General features: G+C 58.8%; 2 protein-coding genes across 2 annotated transcripts; both read left to right on the top strand.

The window, feature by feature from the left end:
* Positions 1-2,241: 2,241 nt before the first annotated feature.
* TMEM141 (transmembrane protein 141) lies at positions 2,242-4,176 on the top strand (the record flags this gene model as incomplete). The annotated part of the gene is made up of 5 exons (XM_080709470.1): positions 2,242-2,295; positions 2,514-2,580; positions 2,722-2,805; positions 3,046-3,233; positions 3,958-4,176. The coding sequence occupies 5 exons, from the start codon at positions 2,242-2,244 to the stop codon at positions 4,174-4,176; spliced, it is 612 nt and encodes a 203-aa protein (XP_080565596.1).
* A 2,071-nt stretch (positions 4,177-6,247) lies between these two features.
* CCDC183 (coiled-coil domain containing 183) lies at positions 6,248-16,003 on the top strand (the record flags this gene model as incomplete). Its single annotated transcript, XM_080709498.1, has 14 exons — positions 6,248-6,308; positions 6,699-6,820; positions 7,176-7,253; positions 7,357-7,524; positions 7,650-7,754; positions 11,499-11,621; positions 13,316-13,441; positions 13,546-13,600; positions 13,977-14,077; positions 14,418-14,578; positions 14,777-14,945; positions 15,021-15,131; positions 15,197-15,293; positions 15,885-16,003. The coding sequence occupies 14 exons, from the start codon at positions 6,248-6,250 to the stop codon at positions 16,001-16,003; spliced, it is 1,596 nt and encodes a 531-aa protein (XP_080565624.1).
* Positions 16,004-16,152: the final 149 nt, after the last annotated feature.

Below are 16,152 nucleotides of genomic sequence, written 5' to 3'. Positions count from 1 at the left end.
GCACATAGAACACACTGTCCTTGGGAGGCCCGGCCTCTGCAGCCCTGACTGGGGCCTGGCACCCCCACCTCCAGTGCTCCTCTGGGGTCCCACCCAGCCCCACCTCTATAGGGTGCAGCCCTCCCTCATGGGAACTCCTCTGAGGCTTCTTTGATACCCCTAGCCCTTTTTACTTTTAATTTATTTACTTATTTATTAATTTTTTTGTGTGTGGTACTGGGAATAGAACCCAGGAGCTTTCTACCTCTGAGCTACACTCCCAGACCTATTTTATATTTTATTTGGAAACAGGTTCTCACTGAGTTGCTGAGAGCCTCACTCAGTAGCTGAGGCTGGCTTCGAACCTGTGCGATCCTCCTGTCTCAGCCTCCCAAGGACTGGGATTACAAGCGTGTGGCCACCACGCCCAGCTTTACGTTTTATTTTGAAACAGGGTCTCATTAAGTTGCTGAGGTTCTAAGCTGAGGATGGCCTCGAACCTTGGATCCTCCTGTCTGTCTCTGTCTCCCAAGCACTGGGATTAAAGGTGTGCACCGCCATGCCTGGCTTCTGCTGCTGCTTTTGAGGGACTCTGGCCACAGATTGGGCCATACCAAACAAAAGGGTAGATGGAAGGCCCTGTGAGGACAAGAGGAGGAGGCGCCATCTACCGGCCAAGGAGAGAGGCCTCTGAGGCCAGTGGCATTTTACCTCTGAGCTACACCCCAGCCCTTTGATTTATCTATTTATTTGTTTATTTTCTTTTATTTTTGAAACAGGGTCTTGCTAAGTTGCTGAGGATGTCACAAATTTGCCGAGGATGGCCGCGAACCCGAGACCCTCCTGCCTGAGCCTCCCAAGTACTGGGATTACGGCGTGTGCCACCACGCCCGGCACATTTCTTTTCTTGAAGCCACTCATCTGAGTTTTCACCCTGACTGCCAAAGCAGACCCTGTGCCCAGCCCTCCCACAGTCCTCACCAGGATCCCTGCTCTTTACCAGGGCTCAGTTCCTCCATGCCTGCTTCTGAGCCTTCCTTGGCCCCTCAAGAGCTCTGAGCTCCTGAGGACACCATGGGTCTCCCCTCAAACCCCTGGGGTTTGGCATCCCCATCTCCCACAATTCAGAATCCAGCACCTGGCTCTTGCTCCCTCCACGGGCTCAGCACCAAAGGTCCCCACCTCCACCTCTCATCCCATCCCTCCTGGCCTGGCCGTCCCACTTCCTGCGTTCAAATCTCTGCTCTCCTGCCCCCCCCCCCCAGACACACTACTTCACCCTTGCCTCCAAGCCCCCGCCCCTTGACTTTGCAGGCGCCTTTCCTCTTTCTCCCAGCTCCAGCTGGGAGAAAGGCATCAGAACCAGCCCACAGCACTTCCTGCCCAGGCACTGGCATGTGAAACCCCAGCCCTCCACACACCTGCCCACTGCAGAGTCCGGACCCAGCCCGTCCAGATGGGCCAGGGAGAGCATCACCCCCGGCTCACACCAGGACCCAGAGCCCACAGGACCCTTGGAGCTCCTGGGGTGCCCCATCATTTGGACCCTGGACCAAGTTCTTGGACCTCCTGGGTCCACTGAGCGGGGACAAAGGACTCTCACCCTTCCGTGGGACCCCAGCCTAGCACAGAACTGACAGAACGGGCTTAGCAGTAGTTTTGGGATTACTTTGCTAAATAATTCTAAAAATCACCACTCGTGGTGGCCTTCAGATTCAATCCTTGACCGGAGTGCTGAAGCAAGGCTCCCGCTCAACAAATAATACGAACTAAGATCTTTATGCTCTGCGAGCGTGAAAGTGAGGAGAGGAGCTGAGGACAGCCTCTGGAAAACCTCTGGAAAGCAGGGCACGACGGCGCACGCTCGTAATCTCAGTACTTGGGAGGCCGAGACGGGTTCATAGCCAGCCTCAACTATTTAGGGAGGCCCTCCGCAACTCAGTGACACCCTGTTTCAAAATAAAGAATTTTAAAAAGGGTAGAGGGTGTAGCTCGGAGGTAGAATGCCCCCTGGGTTCTAACCCCGGTACCCAAAAAAAAAAAAAAAAAAAAAAAAAAAGCACACGCCCTGAGCGCGGTCCTCCCTGGCGCGGAGAGGGCGGGGCCGGGGAAGGGCGCGCCCAGGCCACGCCCCTCAAGCCGCGCTTTGCAGGCGCCGCCCCGCCCCGCGCTCGAGGCCCCGCCCCGCTCGAGGCCCCGCCCACAGCGGCCCCGCCCTTCCCCCCGCTACCGCGCAGGCCCGCTCCTGCGACCTGGCCAAGCATGGTGACCCTGGGCCTGTCGCGCGTGGACGACGCCGTGGCCGCCAAGCACCCGGTGAGAAGGCGGGCCCGGGGCGCGGGCCCTCAGCCTCGGAGGCTGACCTGAGCCGGGGCGGGTGGGGGGCCGGCTCGGGTGCCCTCGTCCGGGAGGAGGATCGGGTGGGGACCCTCCTGCTGGAGGCCTGGGGGCAGGTGGGCGTGCGCAGAGGAGGGCCGGGAGGGGCGGCGAGGAAGGAGGGAGGGAGCTGAGCCTCGAACCCCGCCTCCTTCCAGGGTCTCGGGGAGTACGCCGCGTGCCAGTCGAGCGCCTTCGTGAAGGGCGTGCTCACCTTTGTCACAGGTGGGCTGGGCCCAGGGGTCCTGGCGAAGAGCTCACCCTCCCGCCCCCCCCGACTCCCCAGCAGAGGGCGCCAAGCCTCTGCCCGCCGCCGCGCTCGGCCCGCCTGCCCAGGCTGACCGGCGGGACCCCGGCTTTTGGCAGGCACCGGCGTGACTTTCGGCCTCCAGATGTTCATTCAGAGAAAGTTCCGGTACCCGGTGCAGTGGAGCCTGCTGGTGGCCGTCGGTGGGTACTGCGGGGTGCCATCCTGTCCCTGAAACGCACCCACGTTCCCAAGGTGACCGGGCCTAAAGCGGGGTTGGGTTTCCCCCGAGGATGGGCTGGGCCCGGGCACCCCTGCCTCTGGCAGCGGCTCCAGGCCTAGCCCGCCCCCTGAGGCTCGGAAGGAGCCAGTGCCCACGTTCCCTTCTCCTGAGAAGTGCAAAGGCTGGCCCTGCCCCCACCGCCCTGCTGCTCCCGCTGCAGTTGCAGGCTCTGTGGCCAGCTACGGGGTGACGAGAGTGGAGTCGCAGAAGTGCAGGGACCTCTGGCTCTTCCTGGAGACAGGGCAGCTGCCCAAAGACATGGACACAGGTGAGGCAGCCAGGGAGCAGCGGGAGGTGGCAGCTGAGGTCCCGGTGCCCCGGGTGTTAGGCGCAGCCCACGGGGCCCAAGTGATAGGCGGGCCCTTCCCACCAGCCCTGCTTCCTTGGCACTCGTCCTGGAGGGCTGGGGCGGGTGCAGCAGTTGAGCCCCGCATTCACAGAAGCCTGGGGAGCAGGTGACCTGAGACAGGGAAGAGTGAGGAGCAGGGGCAGGGCGCCCAGGAAGAGCACCCCGCTTGCCATCCTCGTCGCTGGACTCAGTGTTTGCCATGATGCAATGGGCAGGGAGCGGGGCATGGTGGCGCATGCCTGTAGTGCTTGGGAGGCTGAGACAGGAGGCCGGCAGGTTTGTGGCCAGCCTCAATAACTTATAGCAAGGCTCTCCACAACTTAGTGAGACCCTATTTCTTTCTTTCTTTTCTTCCTTTTTTTTTTTTTTGGTGGTACTAGGGGTGGAACCCAGGGGCTTTTCTACCTCTGGGCTATACTCCCAGACCTATTTTATATTTTATTTGGAAACAGGGTCTCACTAAGTTGCTGAGAGCCTCACCAAGTAGCTGAGGCTGGCTTCGAACCTGAGCGATCCTCCTGTCTCAGCCTCCCAAGCGCTGGGATTACAAGCGTGCGCCACCACGCCTGACAGTGAGGCCCTATTTTAAAAAAATAGGGCCGGGGGGGGGGTGTACTAGGAGGTAGAATGCTCTTGAGTTCAATTCCCAGTGCCACAAAAAGGGGAGCAGGGACCTGAGCGCCTGGCAACACAGTTCTAGCCGCCTCCCTTTGCCTCTTACAGATGGGCGCAGCTAGGAGAGTCCAGCAGGGTACGGAGGATCTGAGGCCAGCGGTCCTGGGACACCGCCCTCAGCCCCAGCTCCAGGCCAGCCCCCCCCCCTCGTACTCTGGAGTATCCAGTGTCACCCACAACACCATGGCCAGGCCTGACAAACCCGTGCACGCTGCTGCTGCCTCCAACCCAGCACCCGCCCCAAGTCAGCTTGGATGGGGCCCTTGAGGGGCCGGGGAGGGCGGGATTTTCCTGGGGGCAGCAAGAAACAGTCAACCCTGCGCACAGCAAGGGGCTTGTCCAGTGCCCACGAGAGACGTGTGCGCTCTCTGGTGCTCCGGTATGCCATCCCGGGTCCTGCATGCCCAACAGATCCAAGGAGACAGCAGGTCCCGGGATGTAAGGCTAATAAACTGCTTGTCTTCCTCCTCATCTGGCTCTGAAGCAATCAGAGAGTGGGGGTGAGACTGTGAGATCACTGGGGAGGCTGAGGCAGGAAGACTGCAGGTTCAAGGTCAGCCTCAGCCACTTACACAGGTCCTGTCTCAAAATTAAAAAGAGAGCCGGGCGTGGTGGCGCACGCTTGTAATCCCCGAGCTTGGGAGGCCGAGACGCGAGGATCGCTCAGGTCTGAAGCCAGCCTCAGCTACTGAGTAAGACCCTGTTTCCAAATAAAAAATATAAAAATATGTCTGGGAATGAAGCCCAGAGGTAGAAGAGGCCCTGAGTTCCACCCCAGCACACACACACCTCCCCCCCCCCTCTCTCTCACACACACACACACACACAGAATAAAAAATAGGGCTGGGGGTGTAGCTAGGAGGTAGAATGCCACTAGGTTCCATCCTAAGTACCACAAAAAAAAAAGAAAGAAAGAAAGAAAGAAAGAAAGAAAGAAAGAAAGAAAGAAGGAAAGAAAGAAAATCAGGTTGGGGGCATAGTTTAGAAGTAGAATGCCTCTAGGCTCAATCTCCAGTACTGAGAGGAAATTAATTTTTTTTTTTTCGGGTCTGGGGATGGAACCCAGGGGCATTCGACCTCCAAGCTACACTCCCTGCCCTATTTTTTATTCTTTATTTTGAAACCAGGTCTCACTGAGTTGCAGAGGGCCTCACTAAGTAGCTGAGGCTGTCCACGAACTGCGATCCTCCAGGTCTCAGCCTCCCAAATGCTGGGATTACAAGTGTGCGCCACCACGCCTGGCTGAGAGGAAATTAATTTTTTAAAAAATAGAAAAAAAAAAGGCTGGGGGTATAGCTCAGAGTTAGAGCAACCCTGGGTTCAATTCCCTTGTACAAAAAAATAAATAAATAAAAATGTCCAGCCCGGGGGGGGGGGGTCTGTTTCATCTCAGATTATAGAGGTCCAAGGTCAAGGCTGCCTCTGATGCTGCCTCCTGCCATACAAGAGGTTAAGTAACTTCATGGGGGATGGGACAGGTGTCTCTCTAAGGAGATCAGGACACAGACAGGGATGGCTGTGTGAGGACACGGAAGAAGATGATGTACCCAGCCAAGTCAGTGGCCTTGGCGGACCTGGCCTGCCATCTTGGACTTCAACTCCCAGGAGTTGGAGAGTAAGGGTTGTGAGAGCTGCCCCTGCTGTGGCCTTTGTTCTAGTAGCCTGAGCAGACCAGCTGGAGACACTGACCCATCGTGCACCTCAGGGTCCCAGCTAGACTCACTGCTCTAGGGGAAGGGGCCCGGGTGCAGGGACCAGGGCTGACCCTCCTGAGTAAGCAAGGTCAAGGCCCAAGGGTTCTCAGAGAGGTGGGGGCCAATCAGGCTGGGCTCCAGGCAGCAGCAAAAGGGCAGGAGGAGAAGTTGGGAGAAATGGGACAGAGAGATAGATGGGGTAGGGATGAGCCAGGTCAACCAGGACATGGGTCCCGAACGAGGGTAATGTCAGCCAGACAGATGGGGAAAGCTCAATCCAGGGGCTTCCTGGGGACAGCTGGGGCCCATGGGAGGGGTGGGGAAGGTGTAGAGGTGTGGCATGGGGTGCTGTGCCAAAGCACAACTCGAGTACCCGCCACCAAGGGAAGGGGTTCCTGGACCCAGCAGAACTCCAGAAGTGAACAGTCATCAGAAGGTTCACTCCTACAAAGACAAGTGTCCAGAGGTGTCCCGGGGCCCGGCTGGGGGGCAGGAATTCCAGGGTTCCCTGGGCTTTGAGAACCCTGGCCCCCATCACAATGGCCCGAAATTCCAGGGACCATCTGAGACTTGGCTCTGTTGAGAGGCAACTCACAGGAAGAGGAGAGGCTCACGGGGGCCCCTGGGGGATCCTGAAGGCCGCCATGAAGGTGCACGAGGCAGATGTGGAGGGGCAGGAGCTGAGGACCATAACCCGGCTCCAGGGTGAGTCCAACGGCCCCTGGGGTGCAGGACCCGCACTCTTAAGTCAGGACACAGGCAATTGGGGGCCATTGGCCATCCTACCGGCCCCTACCTAGAAGAATGATTACGGGGTGTGCCATGGGAGGGGCGGCTGGAGGAGGGGCTCCCAGGGGGTGTGTAAGCATGAGGGCATTGAGTCCCCAGAGCAGGAGGCCAGGAGGGGACCTGCCTGCCTCAGGGGCAGCAGATCTGGAGGGACTAAGGCTCCAGCCCTCCGGCCTCCCTCCACTGCCCGGATGGCTTCCCTGAGGGCCAGGGAGTGCAGGCAAAGGGGGTGCCCTCGCGGACCCTTTTCCGTCCCAGCACGGCCCTTGGCCCACACCCTGGCCACCCTGTGCCTTCCACCGCCAGAGCAATGTCGGGCGCTGCAGGTCCAAGGGGTGAAGGAGAAGACGGCGCAGAACAGGGCGACCATGGCCCTCCTGCGCAGCAGCATCCGCCGGGGGGCCCAGGACTGGGCTTTGGCCAAGAAGGTTCCCGAGCCCCGCCCCTCCTCTCAGGCTGGGGATGGGGGAGCAAGGGCCAAGGAAATACCCCTCCCCTCCCGCCCGACCCCTCTGGAGAGGGTGGGGGCTGGGGGAGGACCCCGCTGTGCCCCAAGCCCTGGGCAGGTTCCCCCACCACCGGGGAGCTGGGCGTCTGTGAGCGCGACCTGCAAGCCCCTCTGGCCAGCTAGGGGAGACCCCCACCACGCGCGAGCCCGAGCTCCCCCGCAGGTTGGGCTGTGGGGCTAGCACGGGGTGGAAGAGGCCTCGCGGAGGTGCCCGCAGGGGCTGGCGGCTGGGGACCCCAAGGGCCCGACGCGGCTCAGCAGCCGCCGTTCTGCAGTTCGACCAGTGGACCATCGCCAAGGCCTGCGGGAAGGACGTGACCACCAGGCTGGCGACCTGCCGCAGCACGGTGGAGGTACCGAGGCGGCCGGGCCGGCGGACCCCGCCCCCACCCCGCCGGCGCCCCTCCGGGGCCGCGGCGCCCTCGTGCACCCACGCGCGTGCGCCCTCCGACCCAGGTGGCGCGGGAGAAGCTGCGCAAGTACGTCTTTGACCGCATCAACGTGCACAACGTGCTGGTCCACCTGGTGCGGCGGCGCGGGCAGAAGCTGGAGGACATGCAGCTGGAGCTGGCCAGTCTCCGCAGCCAGCCCGAGGCCACCAAGGAGGAGGCGCGGCTGCTGCAGGTGTCTTGGCCGGCCGGGAGGCGGGGCCAGCACAGCGCCACCCCTGGGGAGCAAGCCTAGCACCCCGTGATCCTGAGCACGCCCGCGCCCCGGATTAGTGCTCCGTCCCTGCCCCGCCCGCCCAGGTCATCCGCCAGCTGGAGAACAACATCGAAAAGACGATGGTCAAGATCACCACCAGCCAGAACATCCACCTGCTGTACGTGGACCTGCTGGACTACCTGAAGAAAGTGAGGAGGGGCGGGGCTCCGGGCCGGGCTTGTGTTCTTCTGCAGGCCTCTAGCGGAAATAAGCCCCAAATGTGTGAAAACGTTCCTCTAGGAACCTCGTTTTTTACCCCCAAAAGCTGATCATGAGTGAATCAGAATTATTCGGACTTGTTGCACATACTCAGTGGCTCAGTATGGGTCTTTGAGGCTCAGAGACAGGCCCTGCCCGTCCCAGTCCTCTAGCAGGATGCAGCAGGCACCGGCTTGCAGGCCGCCTTCCCGTCTGGTCCTCTGGGGGCCCTGAATCCGCTGTGAGGTGAAACCGAGCATAGAGGTGGACAGCAGTGGAGGAGCAGGGCCCACGGGCGGCCAGGAGCTGGGAGCCGCATGCCGACGGCCTGGGATGGGCCCTGCCACAGTTCCTTCCTGAGCTCACCTCCCCACGGTCCTCCTTCGCTTGGGCTCTTTATTTCCCTCCTGGCACCTTCTTTTCAGAGCATACGCGCTTTTAAAAATTCCCATGGAGCCGGGCGTGGTGGCGCACACTTGTAATCCCAACATTTGGGAGACTGAGACAGGAGGATCGCGGTTCGCAGACAGCCTCGGCTACTTAGTGAGGCCCTTCGCAACTCAGTGAGATCCTGTTTCAAAAATAAAAAAGAGCCGGGCGTGGTAGCGCAGGCGTGTAATCCCAGAATTCAGGAGGCTGAGACAGAAGGACCCCGGTTTGAGGACAGCCTCAGCTACTTAAGCCCTCCGCAACTTAGTGAGACCCTGTTTCAAAATAAAGAATAAAAAATAGGGCAGGGGGTGTAGCTCGGAAGTCTAATCCCCCTGGGTTCCATCCTCAGATCTGAAAAAATAAAATAAAATTTAAAAAAACTAAAAAATAAGGCTGGGGGTGTAGCTCAGAGGTACAATGCCCCTGGGTTTTATCCCCGATACTGCAGAAGAAGAAGAAGAAGAAGAAGAAGAAGAAGAAGGAGGAGGAGGAGGAGGAGGAGGAGGAGGAGGAGGAGGAGGAGGAGGAGGAGGAAGAGAATAGGGATAGGAGTATAGCCCAGAGGTAGAATGCCCCTGGGTTCCATCTCCAGTACTGAAAGAAAACAAAAATCCCATGGAAGCTGGGTATGGTGGCCCAGGCTTGTAATCCCAGTATTTGGGAGGCTGAGACAGGAGGATTGCAAGTTTGTGGCCAGCCTCAGCAACTTGTAAGGCCACCTGCAACTTAGTGAGACCTTGTTTCAAAATAAAAAATGAAATAGGGCTGGGGATGTAGCTCAGAGGTAGGATGCCCCCAAACTCAATCCCCAGTAACACACACACACACACACACACACACACACACACACACTTCCCATGGTTATCCACTTTTTTTTTTTTTTTTTTTTTTGCGGTACTGGGATGGAACCCAGGGGCATTCTACCTCTGAGCTATACCCTCAGCCCTATTTTTTATTCTTTATTTTGAAACAGGGTCTCACTGAGTTGCAAAGGGCCGCACTAAGTAGCTGAGGCTGTGCGCGAACCACGATCCTCCTGTCTCAGCCTCCCAGATGCTGGGATTACAAGCCTGCGCCACCACGCTTTTTTTTTAATCCTGCCAAAAGCCAGGTGTAGTGGGACAGGCCTGTAATCCCAGTACCTGAGAGGCCAAGACAGGAGCATTGCAGGCTTGTGGCTTGCCTTCCCAACCTCGTAAAGCTCTTCACAACTTAGTGAGACCTTTTTTCAAAATAAAATGTAAAATAGGACTGGGGAACAGGACGAGGTAGTACATGCTTATAATCCCAGTACTTGGGAGGCTGACACAGGAGGACTGCAGGTTTGAGGCCAGCCTCAGCAATTTAGTGAGGCCCTCTGCAACTTAATGAGACCCTGTTTCGAAATAAAGAATAAAATATAGGGCTGGGAATGTAGTTTGGAGGTAGAATGCCCTGGTTTAATCCCCAGTACCACACCCCCCAAAAAAAAATGGGGCTGAGGGTGTAGCTCAGAGGTAGAATGCCCCTGGGTTCAATCCCCAGTACCATAAAAAAGAAAAATGCTAGTGGCACAAACTTGTAATCCCAGTACTTGTGAGGCTGAGACAGGAGGATCGCAGGTTGGAAGATAGCCTTAGCAAGTAGTGAGACTCTCATCAACCTAGCAAAATTTTGTTTCAAATTTTAACTTAGAAAAAATAGAGTTGAGCCGGGCGTGGTGGCGCACGCTTGTAATCCCCGCACTTGGGAGGCTGAGACAGGAGGATCGCGCAGGTTCGAAGCCAGCCTCAGCTGGCTTAAGAGACCCTGTTTCCAAATAAAAGTATAAAATAGGTCTGGGAGTGTAGCCCGGAGGTAGAAGGGTTCCATCCCCAGTACCACCAAAAAAAAAAAAAAAATAGAGTTGAGCCGGGCGTGGTGGCGCACGCTTGTCATCCCAGCATTTGGAGGCTGAGACAGAAGGATCCAGGTTCACAGACAGCCTCAGCTACTTAGTGAGACTCTTTTTTTTTTTTTTTTTTTTTTTTGGTGGTACTGGGGTTCCTGGAAGCCCTTCCACCTCCGGGCTACACTCCCAGACCTATTTTTACATTTTTATTTGGAAACAGGGTCTCCTAAGCCAGCGCGCGCGGCTGGCTTCAAACCTGCGCGATCCTCCTGTCTCTGCCTCCCAAGCGCGGGGATGACAAGCGTGCGCCACCACGCCCGGCTTAGTGAGACTCTTTACAACTCAGTGAGACCCTGTTTCAAAATAAAGAATAAAAAATAGGGCTGGAGGTATAGCTCTGAGGTAAAATGTCCCTGGGTTCCATCTCCAGTACCACAAAAATAATAATAATAAAATTTCGGTTGTAGCTCAGAGGTAGAACACCCCTGGGTTTCAATCCTTAGTACCACACATAAAAGAGTTTGTACCTTTGTGGTCATTAACAACATACTGATAGGTAAGCTACCTTGGGCACTTATGTACCTGGGCCTGTGTTAAATACTCCATACTGCATTCTCCACTGATGCTGACAGCAGCCTTCTGAGAGCCAGTATCACTGTGTGTGTGTGCGTGTGTGTGTGTGCGTGTGCGTGTGTGTTGCTGGATATTGATCCAGCAGCATTCTACCTCTGAGCTACACCTCCAGCCCTATTTTATCTTTTTATTTTGAAATAGGGTCTCACTAATTATAGAGGGCCTAAGTTGCTGAGACTGGCCGTAAACCTGTGATCCTCCTGTCTCAGCCTCCCGAGTCCCGGGCTTACAGGCGTGTGCCACCACGCCCGGCTAGTGTCACCTTTTGACAGATGGAGACACTCAAAGAGGTTAGGTCACTTTCCCAAGATGAAAGGTCACTTTCCACAGCTGGCTGGCTCGCCGGTCAGGTGTCCTTGTCCTGACTCTGACTGAAGCCCTTGGTGGCAGCTCCTCCTTCCTACCCACTTCTGGCCAGAGCCACCCCAAAGCAAACTTCCTGGGTCAGCTTTCCTGGTGTAGAACACTTATATTTTTCACACCACCTCTGTTAAAGCCTGTCCGGGCATCCATTTGACCCGGGCAGCGGGAGTGTCCGGAGCTGACTTCCTGCCCCCTCTGAACACTTGCCGCATCTGCTCTGTGCCCCCAAGGCCGCGGACCCCATCGCCGCCCTTCTTGCTCACAGTGTGGAGGGCAGGGGCCGCCCACTGTCAGGCCCCAGAAAATCAGAGGGAACAGGGACCATGCGTGGGGTGTGGGCAGCGCTGGGTGTGGGCTGCCACCCTGGTGCCCGCCTGCCTTTGCCAACTCTGTGCAGGTGCTGGCGGGCTACCCCACAGAGCTGGACAAGCTGCAGACCATGGTGATCAACTACTGCTCAGAGCTGTCGGACATGACCGTCATGTCCCAAGACGCCATGATGATTACAGATGAGGTCAAGGTGAGCGGGGTCCCAAGGCTGGCCTCGGCAGCTGGCTTTCTTAGGCCTGTCTAGCCCACAGCCCACCGGGCTGCCCCATGCCGCTGAGCACAGAAGCCAGGAGGTAGATGTGCCAGGGAGACAGCGGGGCCGGGGCAGGCATTCACCCTTGTGAAGGGAGTGGTGTGAGGAGGCAGCTGCTGGCCCACTAGTCCTTGGAGAACCCCCATGGCATCTGCACCTGTGCAGAGAGAGGCGTGGGGTTCCGTCAGAGGCCCCTGGGCAGCCCGCCGCTCGAGGAAGTCCAGGTGGGCTTTCTGTGGAGCAGGCTTGAGTAGCACTGAAGGAAGGCAGCAAAGCCGCAGGGCGGCCAGAGCTTGGGAAGACAAGGGACGGGAAGGTGCAGGCCTGTGGCCAGGAGGAGCTTGGTGTGTAGGCACGTGGGACTCCAGTAGAGAGTGCGGGAGCCCGGGGGGTCGGCATGGTCCCCTGACCTGGGCCCAGGAGGAGACACAGCGAAGCATGATCACATCCCTGCTTCCTCGTGGCAGTTCGGCTGTCAAAGCTGGAAGGGGCCAGGGCAGAATGCCGGCCCTTTTGGCAAGCCCAAGGCGTGGTGACATGGCCAGGAGCAGAAAGAGCAGAGAATTTTCTAAGAGAATACCTCATTGGGTATACACCTGGACAATCACAGGTTTGAGGCCAACCTCAGCAAATTAGTGAAACCCTGCTTCAAAATAAAGAACAAGCTGGGCGTGGTGGCGCACATTTGTAATCCTATCATTTGGGATGCTGAGACAGGAGGATCACGGTTCACGGACAACCTCAGCTACTTAGTAATGACCTTTGCAGCTCAGTGAGACCCTGTTTCAAAATAAAGAATAAAAAGTAGGGCTGGAGGTGTGGCTCAGAGGTAGAATGCCCCATGGGTTCCATTCCCAGTACTGCAAAAAACAAACAAAAAAAATAAATAGGAATGAGAGTGTGGGTGTAGCTCGGAGGTAGAGTGCCCATGGGGTTCAATTCCCAGTTTTTAAATTATTTTGAGGTACCGGGGATGGAACCCAGGGTCATTCTGCCTCTGAGCTACACCTTCAGCCCTATTTTTTATTCTTTATTTTGAAACAGGGTCTCACTAAGTAGCGGAGGCTGGCTTTGAACTGCAATCTCCTGTCTCAGCCTCCCAAATGCTGGGATTACAAGCGTGCGCCCCCACTCCCGGCAAATTCCCAGTTTTTTTTTTTAAAACAAAAGGTCACCTCTGTGAGCTGTGGTGCCGGAATGGTAAGGGAGAGGACAGCCCCAGGATGTGGAAGCAGGGGAGAAGGAGGATGGTGCTCACCACCAAAGCAGGGTGCCCCACCAGAGGCCAGGTTTGGGGGGAGACACGTTGGTTTTAGACATGCAGAATCCACTGTAATGGGCCAGCAGGCAGCTAAGGACGGGAGTCTGGAGTGCAGCAGGGAGCCGGGGCTAGAAAGAGGCCTCTCAGGCCTTGCCAGGCGTGGTCCTCGCCCTGCAGAGACACAGAGGCCGCTGCCCTACCCGAGAGGGTGCCAGGAGCCCACGGACGTGTGCTGCCGGGAAGGGGGTTGTGGCCAACGGTCGCAGCTGCTCCTTGACCGTGTAGCGGGAGACTGGAAGCCAAGCCGACCCCTGGGTGGAGGACCAGGGAGGCCTGGGGGCGGCTGCTCACCACAGTGCCCTTGTCCCAGAGGAACATGAGGCAGGGGGAGGCGACCTTCATCGAGGAGCGCAGGGCGCGGGAGAACCGGCTCAACCAGCAGAAGAAGCTCATCGACAAGATCCACACCAAGGAGACCAGCGAGAAGTACCGCCGGGTGCGTGCCGGGCCGGGCGCCCGCCGCTGTGTGCCGGGCCGGGGCGCCCGCCGCCGCGGGGCCTCACTCAGCCACTTGGTCACGGCCGCCCCTCTCTCCCATAGGGCCGGAGGGACTTGGACTTCCCCTCCAATCTGATGACCGGGGAGTCTCTGAAGGGTGAGTCTCAGCTCCTGGCTAGGCGGCTGTCAGCCCAGGTGTGACCTGTGGACACCAGAGTGAGAGACAGACAGACAGCCCCTGCCCCTCCCTGGCCGCCCCCTGGAGAGGCTGCGAGCTGGAGCCTGGGGTGGCTGCAGGCAGGCTGTCCCTTCCCTCTCTGAGAGCACCACTGAGCCCCACGCTGCTCCCCATCCCGCTTTGCACTGGGGTGCCCCTGGGGTGCCCCGAAGGGCCAAGCCAGGGAGGGAGCAGGAAGGGGGTGGGCGATTCACAGCAGCTGGCTCTGCGGGCGGTGTCCCCGGTGACTGGACACGTACAGGTGTCTCGTGGCCCTCCCTGCATGCCAACTGCCCTTCCCCTCCGCACTGCCCAGTGAAGAAGAGAGAGTCCACCGCGAAAGACGCTGAGTACCAGGCGGAGGTGACGGCCTGGGTGGAGAAGGTCAAGTCGGCCGTGCAGTGCTCCCACCTCTGGGTGAGGCTCCCGGGGCTCCCGAGGTGTAGCAGGAGGGTGGCCGAGCTGGGCCGAGGTCTGCGAGCCCTCTGGAAAGGACACAGAAGCCGAGCACCCTCGGGCACCCCAGATATGCTGCTCCCAACCCTGGCTCTGTGGAGTGCAGGCCAGAGCGGAGGTACCCCGCAAGGTTAGCTGGCACTGCCCGGTGGCTGGCCCCTCACATCCCTGGGTGCCAGGCATGGCTGAGCCGTGAGTACCGAGACCCTGCACTAGCCACGGGGAGGGGCCCAGGAACAGCCAGGCAGAGCCCGCACCGCTTCTGGGCCCACACCGGCTTCTCTGGGCCCTGCATTGGCAGGACGTCGCCGGCCGCTTCCTGGCTCAGAGGAACACAGAGGAGAACCTGGAGCTCCAGATGGAGGACTGTGAGCAGCGGCGCACACATCTGGAGACCCTGATGAAGAAGCTGGAGCTCGAGGAGGCGCTGCTCAAGTTCCACCAGATGCCCAGCTCTGTCAGGTACACAGCTGCCAGGGCTGCTGGGCTTCCCTCTGGGGAGCCAGCTGGGAGCTCACTGCCAGCAAGCCTGGGTGGGGGCGCTGGCCGCTACCACACTCCTGAGCCCCGAAGGAGCACGCCCCAGCTGGGCCCGGCCGCCTAGCCCTCCTTGGGCCGGGGGCTGTGCCACCTTCGCTGCTGGTCCCCCTCACCCCGCAGCTTTAAGTCCATCGAGGAGAAGATGAAGAGCATGCTGCAGGAGGAAGAAGCCAGGCTCCAGGAGGCCCACAAGAACACGGCCAGGAGCCAGCAGCTGCTGCTGACGGTCCAGACGGGCATCGACAACCTCTACATCCGCCTCGTCGGCATCACCTTGCCCACCACCCAGGTACCCGCTGACAGGGAGGGGCCCGGGGCTCCGGGTGTGGGCTGGAATGTGGGTGAGACGTCCTTTGGCCTACAGAAAGAAGTGGCACCTTCTGACACCCTTGATGTGCACAGCAAGCTGGCGTACTGTGAGGGGAAGCTCACCTACCTGGCCGAACGCCTGCAAACACTGCCCAAGACAGAGGAGGTAGTCCTGGGGGGGGGGCTGGCACCGCCCACACCCCTCTGGGCTGACAGGGCACTGCCCTGCAGGTCATTATGAAGGTGAGAGACAGTCTGGAGTCCTCCACACTGAAGGAGAAATACAACACCAGGATCAGCTTCGAGGAACCCGAGGAGGACATGATAGGTGAGGCTGGGGGGGGGGCAGCCTCAGGGAGGGACCCAGGACCACCCACCCATCAAAGGCTGAGGTGGTGCCTGTTTCATCTGACCCGGGCACTTCGGCGGGACAGTGGAGGCTGCCGGGACCAAGAGGGGTTTTAACTGATGGAGACAATTTAGCGATGGTAGGGAAAAGCTAAAGTCATCCAAAGAATTTATTTCGTGATTTTCCCGAGAAGACGGGGTGTACCATAAGGGGATGCAGGCGAGGCCAGGGCTAGATTATCGACCAGGATGTTCTTTGTTTTTGTTTTTTGTGGCAGAGGCAGGGTAAGAGACTGGGGACCAGCAGGCTCACTGAGTGGCCCTGGGTGACTTAGGGCAGGGGGCGGTGACTTGGTGAGTCGGATGAGGGCGGGGCTCCGGGCTGTCAGTCTGTCCCTGGGCCGAGCTCCGGAACCCCTGGCTAGTTTAAGGACCAGCCAGGCCTGGGAGCATCCTGTCCCCAGTTCCCACATCCAGGCCACACAGACCAGGTCATCCCGACACAGGATTAGGGAAGGCAGCCAGTGCGGTCGGGGACGCAGTGGCAGCTGGCTCCCTCCCGCCCGTGCAGAAACCTTCCAATTTGCGGACCTGGACCAGAGCTACGTCCCGTCGCGGGCCGAGATCAAGAAGCAGGCCCAGGGGCTGATCGAGGGGAAACTCAAGATGGCCAAGAAGAAGAAAAAGTAGCCCGGCCGCGATTTGTTAACACGAATAAACGTCTTCTTTCTTGGACTGCGGGGCCCGCAGGGCCCGGAGGGGGCGTGACGGGGCCGGGCGGTCGGGGCGTGGCGATGCCGGGGGCGGGGGCGGGGCCGGGCGGGCCGGGGCGGGGCCTC

Source organism: Muscardinus avellanarius (assembly GCF_963383645.1).
Source record: "Muscardinus avellanarius genome assembly, chromosome: 13".
Classification (NCBI taxonomy): Eukaryota; Metazoa; Chordata; class Mammalia; order Rodentia; family Gliridae; genus Muscardinus; species Muscardinus avellanarius.
Note: the sequence above shows the minus strand (reverse complement) of the source record. Positions and strands in the feature narration are given on the sequence as shown.